The 14,791-nt window shown below is 44.4% G+C and overlaps 1 protein-coding gene across 1 annotated transcript in view; it reads left to right on the top strand.

The window, feature by feature from the left end:
- LOC137352188 (msx2-interacting protein-like) overlaps positions 1-14,791 on the top strand; it is a 125,701-nt gene that overhangs the window by 93,050 nt on the left and 17,860 nt on the right. Inside the window, exon 11 of the mRNA XM_068017377.1 lies at positions 355-9,120. Within this exon, the coding sequence (XP_067873478.1) occupies positions 355-9,120 (8,766 nt within the window). The remainder of the gene's footprint in view (positions 1-354; positions 9,121-14,791) is intronic.

Here is a 14,791-nt window from a genome sequence, read left to right on the forward strand (position 1 = left end):
TCATCCACATATTCATTCTTTACATTTGGGATCCAGGAGTAGGAAAACTGATAGATTTCCGCCCCCCCCCCCCCCCCCCCCCCCCAACCCATAACCTACTAAAGGGATTCAATTGTGCAGCATCTGCCAGTGCTTCAGTTGATATTAGCTAACAGACCAGGGATCAAATCTGGGACCTTTGATTTCACTACCAGCCCAGACAGTGCAGTTCCCCACTGAGACATCATTGAAGTTGAAAGAATCCCCTTCCCACATTCATTTCCCTCACTCTCTTACAGACACAAAATTAATTTTGTACATCCATTGATTTGTTAAAAATTTCAATTAATGTACATTTCTTTAATTAACAGGGAGGATCGGAGGGGATCATACCACGAGTATCCTGCAGATCGTGCTTATTTCGATGCGGTTAGGGGACCAGCTGCTGTATTTCCTGAAGACCCTCGTAGAGACTATCGTGCAAGAAGTAGAGATTTTTATGCTGAGTGGGATCCTTACCAAGGTGATTATTATGATCCTCGCTATTATGAAGATCCACGGGAATATAGAGACTATAGAGATCCGTATGAACAGGACATAAGGGAGTACAGTTACAGACAGCGAGAAAGGGAAAGAGAGAGAGAACGTTACGAATCTGATCGAGAACGAGATCATGAAAGGCGAACTTGTGAACGAAGCCAAAGCCCAACGCACTCGAGAAGAGCTCAAAGTTGCAGTGCATCGCCAACACAGTCTGAGAGGCATCAGAGTGACAGTATGGACTCTGAACGCAGGATATACAGTCGATCCTCAGACCGTAGTGGTAGCTGCAGCTCACTGTCACCTCCTCGATACGATAAAGCTGATAAACCAGACAAAATCCGACCAGACCGTTACGACAAAAATGAAAAGGAGAAAGATCGGCTGTTTGAAACTGAAAGAGCTGACAAACGGACCCAAAGAAAAGAAAAGACAGAGAAACTGGAAAGAACGAAAAAAATTGAAAAATCTGAATTGGAGAAACTGGATAAGAAAGAGAAAATTGAGAAGCTGAAAATACGGAAGGTGAAACCTCCGTCTCCAAGTTCCCCATCTTCTGAAACAGACCATGAACTAGATAGAGATCTAAACCCTGATGGACTAAAGGGTAAAATAAAACAAGGGAAAGAAAAAGCAGAGAAAGAAGGAGCTTCAAAAAATCGTTTAGATTTAATTCCTTGCGTGGTGTTAACTCGTGTAAAGGAGAGAGAGGCAAAAGTGATCGAGCCCTTGGTAGTAGAGAAACCAAGAGGAAAGCCAGAGAATGACGCTGTCAAATCTCCGTCTGCAGAACAGAATAAAGTACAGTTAACTCGACCCGACCAGACAAAAACAGAGCTGTCAAAATTGGAACCTACCAGGCCAAAAGCGCCAAAAGAGAAACCGCTTGCCAGCCAAATAGAGGTTGTGGATAAGGAAGTAAAAACCAAGCATAAAAAGAACCTCAAACCAGAACCGTGTTCTGAAGCACCCAATGCAATGGATATCGACAAACTGGAGGCTAGGAAGAGGCGTTTTGCAGATCCAACTTTAAGAACAGACAGGCAGAAGTTAGAGGTTAAGCGAGGTAGTCAAGAGGAAGAGGAACTGCGTCTAGGCCTAAGAAAGCAACCTGAGCTGGCAGCCTGGAGAGAATTGCCTACAGTGGGTAAAGAAGGAGGTTTGGACCGAAGGCCTGTGCGAAAAGAATTTCTCAAAAGGGAGCACAGAAAAGTCAAGCAAGAAAAAGTGATTCCGGGATTCAGCCCCAGAGAAGGACAGGAATCTGCCAGTGTTTCTGTAGGGATTGGCTTGCGTCCCAGCATAGAAGCACAGTCCAGGTTAAGCGAGCCATCTGAAGAACCAGTGGAAATTCAAGAAATTGGATTGAAGAAACTGAACACAGCAAAGCCTCCGAATAAGGGAGTTCTGCAGCCATTGCCTTCGCACGTTGAGGAGGTACCAGGGGAAGGGGAGATTAAAAGAGAGGAACGGAAGAGAAAGTACAGTGGTACCTCTGAGGACACAAATGATCACAAATCTACCCATGAGAAATTACAGACCAATGATGCAGATGAGAAACTTGGTATTGATATTGATTACACTCAAAGTTATAGGAAACAGATGGAGCAGAACCGTAAGCTGAAGCAGCAACAGGAAATGGAGATGGCAAAATCGGAAAAATACAACAGCCCCAGGAAAGAAAATGCAGATGAATTTGAGAGAAGAAGTTTGGTCCATGAAGTGGGGAAGCCACCTCAGGATGTCACAGATGACTCTCCTCCAGTTAAACGGAGAAAAACTGATCACTTTGACTTTGAAATTAGCATGAAGCGAGAAAGAAATTACAGGAGTTCTCGTCAGCTGAGTGAGGATTCAGAGAAAACTGTCCTTTCTCCTGGATTTCGACATATTCTGTCTTATCAGGATGAGGATGATAATAATGACTCCCCACATCAGACATTGCTACCAAAAGAACCTAAAGATTCTCCAAAACTGGACTCCACTATTCAGGTTCCTATTAGAGAAGAGCCTTTAAAATGCAATGCGTATGAGTCAAGTAAGCGAGAACAAATACTGGACTTGGCTAGATTTAAAATAACGTCTCAGAGCTCAGAAGAAGAGACACCTCGTTGGGAAACTCGTTTGAAACTAGATGCAAATAGACCTGACGTTAGCTTTCCCAGTAGCATTATAAAGCGAGATGGCATTCGCAAACGTTCCGTGCGTGAGCTGGAACCAGGTGAGGTACCATCTGATTCTGATGAGGATAATGAACATAAATCCCATTCACCTAAAGCTTCAACATCTTTTGAAAGTTCTAGATTACCTTTATTCCTGCGGAATAGGGAGGACAGGCTATCAGACTTAAAGCTGTCTGGCTCTCTAGAAAGGAATAAATTCTACTCATTTGCACTTGACAAGACAATTACCCCCGACACCAAGGCTTTGCTTGAAAGGGCAAAGTCTCTCTCTTCATCTCGAGAAGAAAATTGGTCGTTCCTAGATCGCGATTCTAGGTTTGCCAGCTTTAGGAAAGACAAAGATAAGGAAAAGGTTGAATCAGCACCGAGGCCAATCCCCTCTTGGTACATGAAGAAGAAAAAAATTAGAACCGATTCTGAAGGCAAAATAGATGAAAAGAAAGAAGACCATAAGGAAGATGAACAGGAGAGACAGGAGCTATTTGCTTCTCGCTTCCTGCATAGCTCAATTTTTGAGCAGGATTCAAAACGGCTACAGCACCTTGAAAGGAAGGAAGATGATCTGGATGTAATTTCTGGTAGATTATTTGGAAGGCAGGGATCTCTAGATGGCTCCAGTAATACCCTAGAACTGATACAGGAACCTGTGGTCTTGTTTCACAGTCGGTTCATTGAATTGACACGTATGCAACAGAAGGAAAAGGAAAAGGATCAGAAACCAAAGGAACTTGAACGACGAGAAACTGAGAAAGAAGTTCAACCTAAAACACCAGAGCCTGTATCTGAACTGAAAGAATCAGATTTGAAAAATACTTTGCCTCTTTTGAGGACTGTAATACCACCACCACTACCACTTCCTACCACAAATTTCCAGGCAGTACTTCCTGAACAGCAAGAAACAGTTCAGAATAAAGCAGTGAATGAAGCATTGGTGGCAGAAAGTGTAGTTTCCAGCTCGGGGGAGAATCGTACAGAACCTGTCCCTGCAGCTGATGCACAGAAACCTGTCATTGTTAGTGTGAGCCCTTGTGAAGAAATGGAACCTGTTGTAAACAAGCAATTAGATGCAAATGTTACTTCTGATCTAGTGGTTACTGAGCAGGAATCAATGGTTAGAGAACATCCCTCTTATTTGGATACCAAACCACCAACTCCAGGGGGAACTGATTTACAAGAAATCTGCACAAATGCAGAACCTGAAGTACGAGAGATCAATGCGGACTCCTCCAAACCTATCCCAAAAGAGCTGGTACCAGAGGTGCACAAAGATGACAAGAGTCCTCCTATCACTGCTGAACTGGATATCAATCAGAAAGAAGAGCATTCAGAGATCCATCCACAGATTTCTGACAATGAGGTAGATAGAGAACCTGCTATAATTTTAAAAGAGAAAAAGACTTCCAAAAGTAAAAGAACAAAGACTCCTCTTCAAGCAATCACTACAACAATTACAGAAAAGCCTGTCACAAGAAAAAGTGAGAGGATAGACCGTGAAAAGCTTAAGCGGTCATCATCGCCTCGTGGTGATGCTCAGAAACTTCAAGAACAGAAATTGGACATAGAAAAGGTTTCCAAAAACACAGCCAAGTCTCCAAGTTCTGCCCCTGAGTCAGAAACTGCTGAGCCAAGTCTTCCTTTAGGTAGAACAAGACGCAGAAATGTGCGGTCAGTTTATGCCACAGTTGATGATGGCCCGTCTCTAATAAAAGACTCACCAGATACATTGCGTTCAACCAGGAAAAGGGCGGAAAAAGAAGTTCAGGAATCGCCAAATATACAAACTCCAGCACGACGGGGAAGACCTCCAAAATCCCGTCGTAGACCAGGTGAAGAGATGCCATGTTTTAAAGCTGACCAGGTGAAACAAGAGGTTGAGGAAACAGAAACTAAAGACAGTACTGAAAGCACCAAACCTGTTGAAGGGTGGAAGTCACCTCGATCACAGAAAGCTGCACAGAGTCATTCTTCAGCAGCTCCAAGCAGCCACATAGGAAAAAAAGGAGTAAAAACAGAACCAAGATCAGCTGAGGTTTGTGCTGAACGTACAGATGATGCTGCAGAGCCCTTAGTTGAGCAAAGTTCAACAAGTGAGAATATCATCAAAACCTCCCTTGAGGGAACTGAGATAGTAAGTGACCAAAAACCTGACAAAAATGATGGTGCATTAGAGAAGTGTCCTTCAGATAACAGTCCAGGTGAGATAGTAGAGAAAAGATCTTTAGAGAAAGGATCAAAGCTAAAGTGTGGGAGAGGGGGGAATGCAAAAGCCAGTGAAGACAAAATGTGTCTACGAAATTTGGAAATACGACTTAGCAGTGAAGAAGTAAAAGATGTTCTTCACTCAAGTGATGGAGAGGTGACTGGGACAACAAAGAAAGACTCACTGAAAAATGACAGTCAGTCTCCCAAGCTCATTAAAGAAGAAACAGGTAATCCATTTTCAGAACCACCCAAATCACCAGAAAAAGAAATAGCAAAACTTGAATGTTCACCAGAAGCTGTACAACGTGCTAAGCAGATAGAACTTGAAAGAGCAGTGGAGAACATTGCAAAATTAACAGAAATCCCAACTGTACATCCTTACAAAGAGACTACAGATGAGCCTGATGTTAGACCAGAGGAAGAAGTGGAAAAGCCTGCTCATCAGGCAAGTGAAACTGAGCTTGCAGCAGCCATTGACTCCATTATTGCAGATGAATCAGGAGAACCAGATAACTTCCCATCTGCTCCAAGATACCCTGCTGAACAAACTGTGGCAGGTATCTCTGAAGATCAAATAGTACTCCCTACACCCCCAGACACATTGCAGCCTGAAACTGATCAGGCAATTGTGAATATATTGGAGTCCAGTACAGATGTTGGTGCCTCAGGCCGCTTGTTGGCAAAGGCTGCACCCTCAAACCGCATGGCATCAAAGATCCCAGCTTCGGGTCGTTTGGTTTCTAAAGCCCCAGCATCAGGCCGTTCAGTTTCTAAATCTCCTGCCTCAGCAGAGAATATGGTTACAGAAGTTTCCTCTTCAGCAGAAAGTATGGCTTCTGAAGTTCCCACTTCAACAGACAGCATGATTTCTAAAGCTCCTACCTCAGCAAACAGCATAGTTTCTGAAGCTTCTGCGCCAGTAGACACCACCTCAACGGACAGTGTGATTTCTAAAGCTCCAGTCTCATTGGAAAGCAAGATTTCTAAAGTTCCTGTCTCAGTGGAGAGCAAAATTTCTGTCTCAGTGGAAAGTGTGATATCTAAAGCTGCTGTCTCAATGGAGAGTGTGATATCTAAAGCTGCTGTCTCAATAGAGAGTGTGATATCTAAGGCTCCTGTGTCAATGGAGAGTGTCATTTCTAAAGCTCCAGTCTCAGTAGAGAGTGTAATTTCTAAAGCTCCTGTCTCAGCTGAGAGTGTAATTTCTAAAGTTCCTGTCTCAGCTGAGAGTGTGATTTCTAAAGCTCCGATCTCAGCAGAGAATGTAGTTTCTGAAACTCCCATTTCAACAGACAGTGTTGTTTCCCCAACTCTATCCTCAGACAATTTGGCTTCTAAAATTCGAGTTGTGGACAGTCAATCAGCAGTTTCAACTGGTTCAGTTTCCAGATCTGCTTTATTGACTACAGTGGCTGAGGCAAAAGATGCTGATGTGTGTCTTCAACAGTCTGGAAATATCTCCCAGAAAACTGAGAACCTTCCGTTGCCAGAGCCTGCTGATGTCCCACGGACTCCAAGTCGTAGAGGGCGTATAAAACCTAGAATGACAAGGCGTAATAGGCGAGGAAGCACTAGCAGGAAGGGGGAACTTGCAGATGGCAACAGCTCTGAACCTGAACATATGCCTGTTTGTACTGACCTAAAACCAAACAGTATTACAGCAGAAACTAGTATAGAAAAATCTACAAAAAAATCAGTGGTGGAACCACTTTGTGTTCCCAAGAGTGATATAGACAACCTGACTAAATTAGTAGAGGGTAGACCTGGTGGTATGAAAGTCTCTGAATCAGATAAGGAGTCAGCGACTGAAGCTATTTCACCACAGGATCCACTGCATTCTTCAGCATGTAACAAAGATAACAAAAGTCCTCCATATTTTAAGCTAAAGCAACAGTCTGACTATACACCTGAAGCTCAACCAAAACCAAGCATGTCAAAAGTAGCTATTAATGCTTTCCCTACCACCACTACTGCAAAGATTTCAGTAACTCCTGCACCTGTCTTGGGAACTACACATATTAATTCTGGGGTTGTGCCAGACTGGATGTCAAGACATGAGGCATCTCGTCCTTGTTCCACTCCTCCTCCTGCTGCTCCTCCCCCAGATACCAAAGCTTCTGACCTTGACACGAACTCCAGTACATTGAGGAAAATTCTCATGGAGCCAAAATATGTGTCAGCTACAGGTGTCCCTACCACATTTGTTACTACAGCTATAAATGAGCCATTGACTTCAGTTCGGACAGAAGAAGCTTTCACTTCAGGTGAAATTAACAAACTGGTCTTGGATGAGAAGCCTGCAGTCCCACCTAGCAGTACCGGAGGGCAACAATTGGCAGAGATGCCAACATTTAATGAGAAAGAAAAACATGCAAGTTCGCTGATCTCACCCAAAGTTACTTCTGTGATAAGCAGAATGCCACCAAGTTTAGACCAAGAGGAAATGGCAAAGGTGACAGCAAACAGCCGAGGCCCTGCCAACCTTCCATCTCAGTCACCTAGTCTCCCAACTGTGTCACTGACCAAACAGAAATATAGATCAAACTTGACTGAAAACAACAGGTACAAGCTTGGGACAGTGGCATTCATTGGGGATGAGACTAGGCCAGGGGATAATATCGCATTAAACCAGGGATCAAGTCCACGGCTGAGAGTAAATACCTCTGAAGGGGTTGTGGTATTGAGTTACTCAGGCCAGAAGACAGAAGGTCCTCAACGAATAAGTGCTCCGATCAGCCAGATTCCACCTGCTAGCGCAGTAGATATAGAATTTCAGCAATCTGTGTCCAAGTCACAAGCCAAACCGGAGCCCATTTCACAATCTCAGCCTGTGACAAAGGGTTCACAAACTCCAACAGGTTACAGCAATGTGATTGGCACACATTCCTCAAGCATACTTGCAGGACATGGTGGCTCTCAGCCTTATAACACATCACCTGTGATTTCAAGTGTTAAACAGGAGCATCAGATCCTTGAAAAATCTGAATCTGCTATCCATTCTGGTGCACTAACTGCCTCTCAGCCAGGAACAGTTAAGATTGTCTACAATCTTCTGCCGAACATCGTAACTGCTAACAAAAAAGGCGGAGAGCCTGTTGTTCCCAAAATTGAAGCTGTCAAAGTAACACAGCAGTCAACCCTGAGTCCAGGAATCAGCCCTCACCATGCTGCTATGCCAAGTAAGATGCAATCAGACACTAACCACATCAGTTCTGGACGTGGCACCCCAACAGAACGAGGTCTGCCTCTGCCGGTTTCCATTAAACAGGAGCCCCATTCTCCACGCACATCTGTTCATTCCCCTTCTCCATTTCCCAAAGTATGCCAACCTAGTAGCACCTCATCTGCTTCCCAGTCAATGAATGCTAACATGGTTCTGAATGCTGGTCTCACTATGACTCAGTTTGTTCCCGGTGTCCATTTGCCAGAGCAGTCCGTCATTATGCCTCCTCATAGTGTGACGCAGACTCAAGTGGTGTCTTTAGGACATCTTTCTCAGGGTGAAGTAAGAATGAATGCTCCTTCAGTACCAGGTATTCCATATGGCATAAGGCCCGAGACCCACCATCCCTCCCCTAGGGCTGTCCTGCAACCTCAGATGGAACTTCGTTCGCAGCGATCAAACACACCGCAGTCATCTGTTATCAGGGACTTGTGTATGCCTCAGATATCCAATCAGCATCAACCTGATGAAGAATTATTACATTATCATGGACTTAGAAGAGGATCAGGTCCCTTACAGCCTGATGTCCTTGTGATGCAGCCAGATTACAGAATTCACCCTGGAGGTTTGCGACTGGATCAATACAATGTCCCCCAGGAGATGCTGCTGCATGACGTTCGGATGATGTACCCATCTATGACAGCTGTAGGTGATGTCCACAGTGAGGCCAGACAAGCCAGGACCCCTGATGGATCTGTTAAAACTCCTCCTGCTAGTAAAACACCTCAGCCAGCAAAAGAGGCCCCTAAAACATCTGAGGTGAAAATGGCAAAGTCACCTCACAGTGAAGCTCGATTGATCAATGTTCCCCCTGGATTGCCTATGTCTCAGTCCGTAATGGTCTCCCATGGTGTTCAACTCATGCACCAAGTCCCTAGTTCCTTCCATGACTATCCACGTGTGTATCAAGAATTGCGGAATTTCCACCCTTCGCACCTCGGCCATCCACAGTTTGGAGGAATAAATCTACCATCACGCAGCATGACGCCTCAGGTAAATTCAGCAATTTTCTCCCTCATTTTCCCACCTTTCTTCCATGAAACACTTTTGTTTTGAAATTATTCTTACCTTTGGTACTTTGATGGGGAAGGAATTGAGTGACAGAATGAAATGCAGCTTCTGAAGTAAGTCCACAAAGAACAACAATTGTGCTTAAAATATCTACATTCATCAGCTCTTCTGGTGCTCACTATTCTCCATTGACAATTCATGAAGTCAGCCAACATTTGGGACTCTGCCACTGCCACTTTTTTGTCAGTTGTTAAGAAGCTGCATGAGTTCCCATGCCTAGTTTACCTCCATTAGAATTATAGAATGGTAAAACACAGAAGGCAGCCATTTGGCTTCTGTAGGTTGAAAGAGCAATCCAGTTAGTCCCAGTCCTCTGCTCTTGCTTCATAGCATTACAATTTTCTTTCCTTCGAGTATTTATCCAATTTCCCTTTGAATTTGCTTCCACCACCCTTTCAGACAGTGCATTTCAGATCATAACTTGGTACGTTCAAGAACTTTTCCTCATTTCACCTCTGGCACTTTTGCCAATTATGTTAAATCTGTGTCCTGTGGTTACTGACACATCTGCCAGTGGAAACAGTTGTTTATTTACTGTACCGAACCGCTTCATGACTTTGAATGTCTTTATTAAATCTTCTCATGACTTTTTCTGCTCTAAGGAGTAAATCCCAGCTTCTTTAGTCTCTCCATGTAACTAAAGACCCTCATCCCTGGTACGTACCATTCTAATAAATCCTGTGCACCCTCTCAAAAGCCTTGACATCCTTCATAAATGTTTGATGCCCAGAATTGCACACACTATTGATTTATAATGGTTTAGCATAACTTCCTTGTTTTTATACTCCATACCTCTCTTCCAATTCACACATTGTTACCCCTGGAGACCCCCAGGAATCTATCCTTTGCTCCCTCCTCTTTCTTATCTACATGCTACCCCTTGGTGACATCATCTGAAAACACGTTATGTTTCACATGTAGAATCATAGAAAGTTTACGGCACAGAAAGAGGCCACTTGGCCCATTGTGTCTGTGCTGGCCGAAAAACAAGCCACCTAGAATAATCCCACCTTCCAGCATTTGGTCCGCAGCCCTGCAGGTTACAGCATTTGAGGTGCATATCCATACACCTTTTAAATGAGTTGAGGGTTTCTGCCTCTACTACTCTTCAGGCAGTGAGTTCCAGACCCTCACCACCCTCTGGGTGAAAAAATGTTTCCTCATCTCATCTCTCTAATCTTTCTACCAATCACTTTAAATCTATACCCCCAGTCACTGACCTCTCTGCTAAGGCAAATAGGCCGCTCACAATTTGGTACATTTCAATCAAATCTCCCCTCAGCCTTCTCTGTTCCAAGGAGAACAACCCCAGCCGATCCAATCATTCCTCATAGCTGCATTTTTCCTGTCCCGGCAACATCCTCGTAAATCTCTGTATCCTCTCTAGTCAGTTACATCCTTTCTGTAATGAGGTGACAAGAACAGCACACAGTACTCAAGTTGTGGCCTCACCAATGCTTTATGCAGTTCCAGCATAACCTCCCTGCTCTTGTATTCTATACCTCGGGTAATAAAGGAAAGGATTCCATATGCCTTCTTAACCACCTTATCGACCTGTCCTGCTACCTTCAGGGATCTGTGGATATGCACTCCAAGGTCCCTCATTTCCTCTACACCTCTACGTATTCTCCCATTAATCATGTATTCCTTTGCCTTGTTTGACCTCCCCAAATGCATCACCTCACACTTCTCTGGGTTGAATTCCATTTGCCACTTTTATGCCCATCTGACCAGACCATCTTCCTGCAGCCTGCAGCTATCCTTGCTATCAACCACATGGCCAATCTTTGTGTCGTCTGCAAACTTCTTGATCATGCCCCAACATTTACGTTCAAATTGTTAATATATACCACAAAAAGCAGTGAACCAAGTACTCAGCCCTGCGAAACATCACTGGAAGCAGCCTTCCAATCCCAAAAACACCCGTCAACAATTACCCTTTGTTTCTTGCCACTGAGCCAATTTTGTATCCATCTTGCTACATTTCCCTGGATCCCATGCACTTTTATTTTTTTAACCAGTCGTGTGGGACCTTGTCAAAAGCCTTGCTAAAATCCATGTAGACCACATCAACTGTATTACCTCATCAATCTTCCTTGTTACTTCTTCACAAAATTCAATTAAGTTAGTCAGACAAGATAAAAGCAAAATACTGCAGATGCTGGAAATCTGAAACACAAGCAAGAAATGCTGGAAATACTCAGGTCTGGCAGCATCTGTGGAGGGAGAAGCAGAGTTAACGTTTCAGGTCAGTGACACTTCATCTGATGAAGGGTCACTAATCTGAAATGTTAACTCTGCTTCTCTCTCCACAGATGCTGCCAGACCTGCTGAGTATTTCCAGCATTTCTTGTTCGTGTAGTCAGACAAGATCTTCCCTTAACAAATCCATGCTCACTATCCTTGATTAATCCGTGCCCTTCTAAGTGACAGTTTATCCTGTCTCTCAGAATTGATTCCAGTAATTTGCCCACTACTGAGGTTAGACTGACTGACCTGTACCTAGTCGGACTATCCCTTGCTTCCTTTTTAAACAAAAGTACAACGTTAGCAGTTCTCTAATCCTCCGGCAGCACACCTATATCCAATGAGGACTGAAGAGAATGGACAGATCTTCCACTATTTCCTCTCTGGCTCCTTTAAACAGCCTGGGGGATATTTCATCCGGCCCTGGTGATTTATCCACTTTCAAGGATGCTAATCCCATTAATACTTCCTCCCTCCCTATATTTATCACATCCAATACTTCACACCCCTCTTCCTTAATTACAATATCTGCATCGTTCCCCTCTTTTGTGAAGACACACGCAAAGTATTCATTAAGAACCATACCAAAATCATCTTCCCCTACACATAGGTTACCTTTTTGATCTTTTATGGGCCCTACTCTTTCCTTCGTTGTCCTCTTATTCCTAATGTATTGATAAATTTTTGTGTTTACCTTGATTTTGGTTGCCAATATTCTTTCATGCCCTCTCTTAACTTTCCTAATTTCCTTTTTGATTTCACCCCTCCACTTTCTATACTTCTCTCAGCTTTCTGTAGTATTGAGTTCGTGGCGTTGGTCATAAGCTTTCCTTTTCTGCCTTATTTTACCCTGTAAGCTCCCTGACATCTATGGAGCTCTACATTTGGCCTTCCCGCCCTTTTTGCGGGAACACGTTTACTCTGAACCTCTTGAATTTCTCCTTTGAATGCCTCCCACTGAGGGTTAATACCTTGGAGGAACCCTCTCCAAATGCTAAGCCTTTAATTTGGATCAATTAATTTAGAAAATAAATTCCACATACAGTGTTACCAGCATCAGCAAGCTGGCGAGGAATTCAAATATGAAAAAAAATTACAAGGTAGGGCCCAGTCCCTGTGATACTGTTTATATTAAACTACAGTGCTTTCCTCCAGTTGGTATTGTTACAAGAAATTATGTCAGCCAGAGGGATCTGAACAATGGCCTCAATTTTCACAGCTGTGGGATGTTTCTAGTTTGGCTGGAAAACCACAGGAAACCAGTCAACTTTGGACTGCGGGAGTGAGCTGAAAGATTTTGTGTAGGTTCAGCACAGCTATTCTTTATAAAGAGGTCGAGTGCTAGAGAAATATCAACCTGACTTCTGCACAAGAAATAAAAAGACTTGCATTGATACAGCACCTTTCACAACCCCAGGGCATCCCAAAGTGCTTTACAGCCAATGAAGCACTTTTGAAGTGTAGTCACTGTTGTAATTTAGGAAATGTGCCAACAATTTTGCGCACAGCAAGCTCCCACAAACAGGTGACCAGATGATCTGTTTTAGTGATGCGGGTTGAAGAATAAATATTGGCCAGCTCACCGAGGAGAACTCCCTTGCTCTTCTTCAAAATTGTGCGGTGGGATCTTTTACATCCAACTGAGAGGGCAGGCAGGGAACTATATTTTATGCAGCCCTTGGAGGGGGTCTGGGGGGTGGGGGTGGTGTGCCTGACCTTGTCCTGCCACCAGTCCATTTTGTCCACGGCGGGCACTGTAGCAGAGGGGAAGTCCTCTGGGAGGCCAATTAAGCCACTTAAATGGCCCATTAAGGGCTGCTTCCCACCTTTTCTGGCATTTAGCCAACATCAGAGGGGCCCACTGTCGCGTGAAGACATTGTCAGATGAGACTTGGCGGCCTCGTACTGGTCTTGGGGTGGGAAATTTCCTCCTCTAGGGGCAATCCATTGCCACAGAGGGCCACCAGGGACACCTCCCTGGCAAAACCCCCCGCCTGCACCAACCAACCCCCCCCCACCCCTTTGCCGGGCCCTGCCTGACAGCAGTACCAGCACTGGCCACTGCTCCCAGTTGGCGCTGCTGGCAATGCTGAGCTACTGACCCTCTGGCTGGCATCTCTTGGGGCGGGATCTTGTCCATTAAAGGGGACGGTGTCCCTGACGATGGGCAGTTAATTAGTTAATTCCTGCCCACCATTGTACACTGATGACATCCAGCTCTACCTCAACACCACCTCTCTCGACCTCGCTACTGCCTCTAATTCAGAAACGTAGAAAATAGGAGCAGGAGTAGGTCATTCGGCCCTTTGGGCCTGCTCCGCATTTCAAAAAAGATCATGGCTGATCGTCTAATTCAGTACCCTGTTCCCGCTTTCTTCCCATATCCCTTGATCCCTTTGGCATTAAGAAATATATCTGTCTCCTTCTTGAATATATTTAATGACTTGGTCTCCACTGCCTTCTGCTGTAGAGAATTCCACAGGTTCACCACCCTCTGAGTGAAGAAATTTCTCCTCATCTCGGTTCTAAATGGCATACCCCGTATCCTGAGACTGTGACCCACTGGTTCTGGACTCTCCAGCCATCGGGAACATACTCCCTGCATCTAGCCTGTCTAGTCCTGTTAGAATTTTATAGGTTTCTATGAGATCCCCTCTCATTCTTCTAAACTCTAGTGAATCTAGGTCTAGCCGACCCAATCTCTCCTCATATGTCAATCTTGCCATCCCAGGAATCAGCCTAGTAAATCTTCTTTGCACTCCATCCATAGCAAGAACATCCTTCCTCAATTAAGGAGACCAAAACTGCACACAATACTCCAGACGTGGTCTTACCAAGGCTCTGTACAACTGCAGTAAGACATCCTTGCTCCTGTACTCAAATCCTCTCTTGCAATGAAGGCCAACATACCATTCACCTTCCTAACTGCTTGCTGCACCTGAATGCTTGCTTTCAGCGACTGGTGTACAAGGACACCCAGGTCTCGTTGCACCTCCCCCTTTCCCAATCTATCACCATTCAGATAATCTGCCTTTCTGTTTTTACACCCAAAGTGGATAACCTCACATCTATCCATGTTATACTGCATCTGCCATGCATTTGCCCACGCAGCCAACTTGTCCAAGTCACATTGGAGCCCTCCCCAGCTTTGTGTTGTCTGCAAACTTGGAAATGTTTCCTTATCCAAGTCATTAATATATATTGTGAATAGCTGGGGCCCAAGCACTGATCCCTGCGGTATCCCGCTAGTCACTGCCTGCCACCTGGAAAAAGACCCGTTTATTCTTACTCTCTGTTTCCTGTCTGTCAACCAATTCTCAATCCATGCCAGTATATTGCCCCCAAT

Source organism: Heterodontus francisci, chromosome 37, assembly GCF_036365525.1.
Source record: "Heterodontus francisci isolate sHetFra1 chromosome 37, sHetFra1.hap1, whole genome shotgun sequence".
In the NCBI taxonomy this organism is placed as follows: Eukaryota; Metazoa; Chordata; class Chondrichthyes; order Heterodontiformes; family Heterodontidae; genus Heterodontus; species Heterodontus francisci.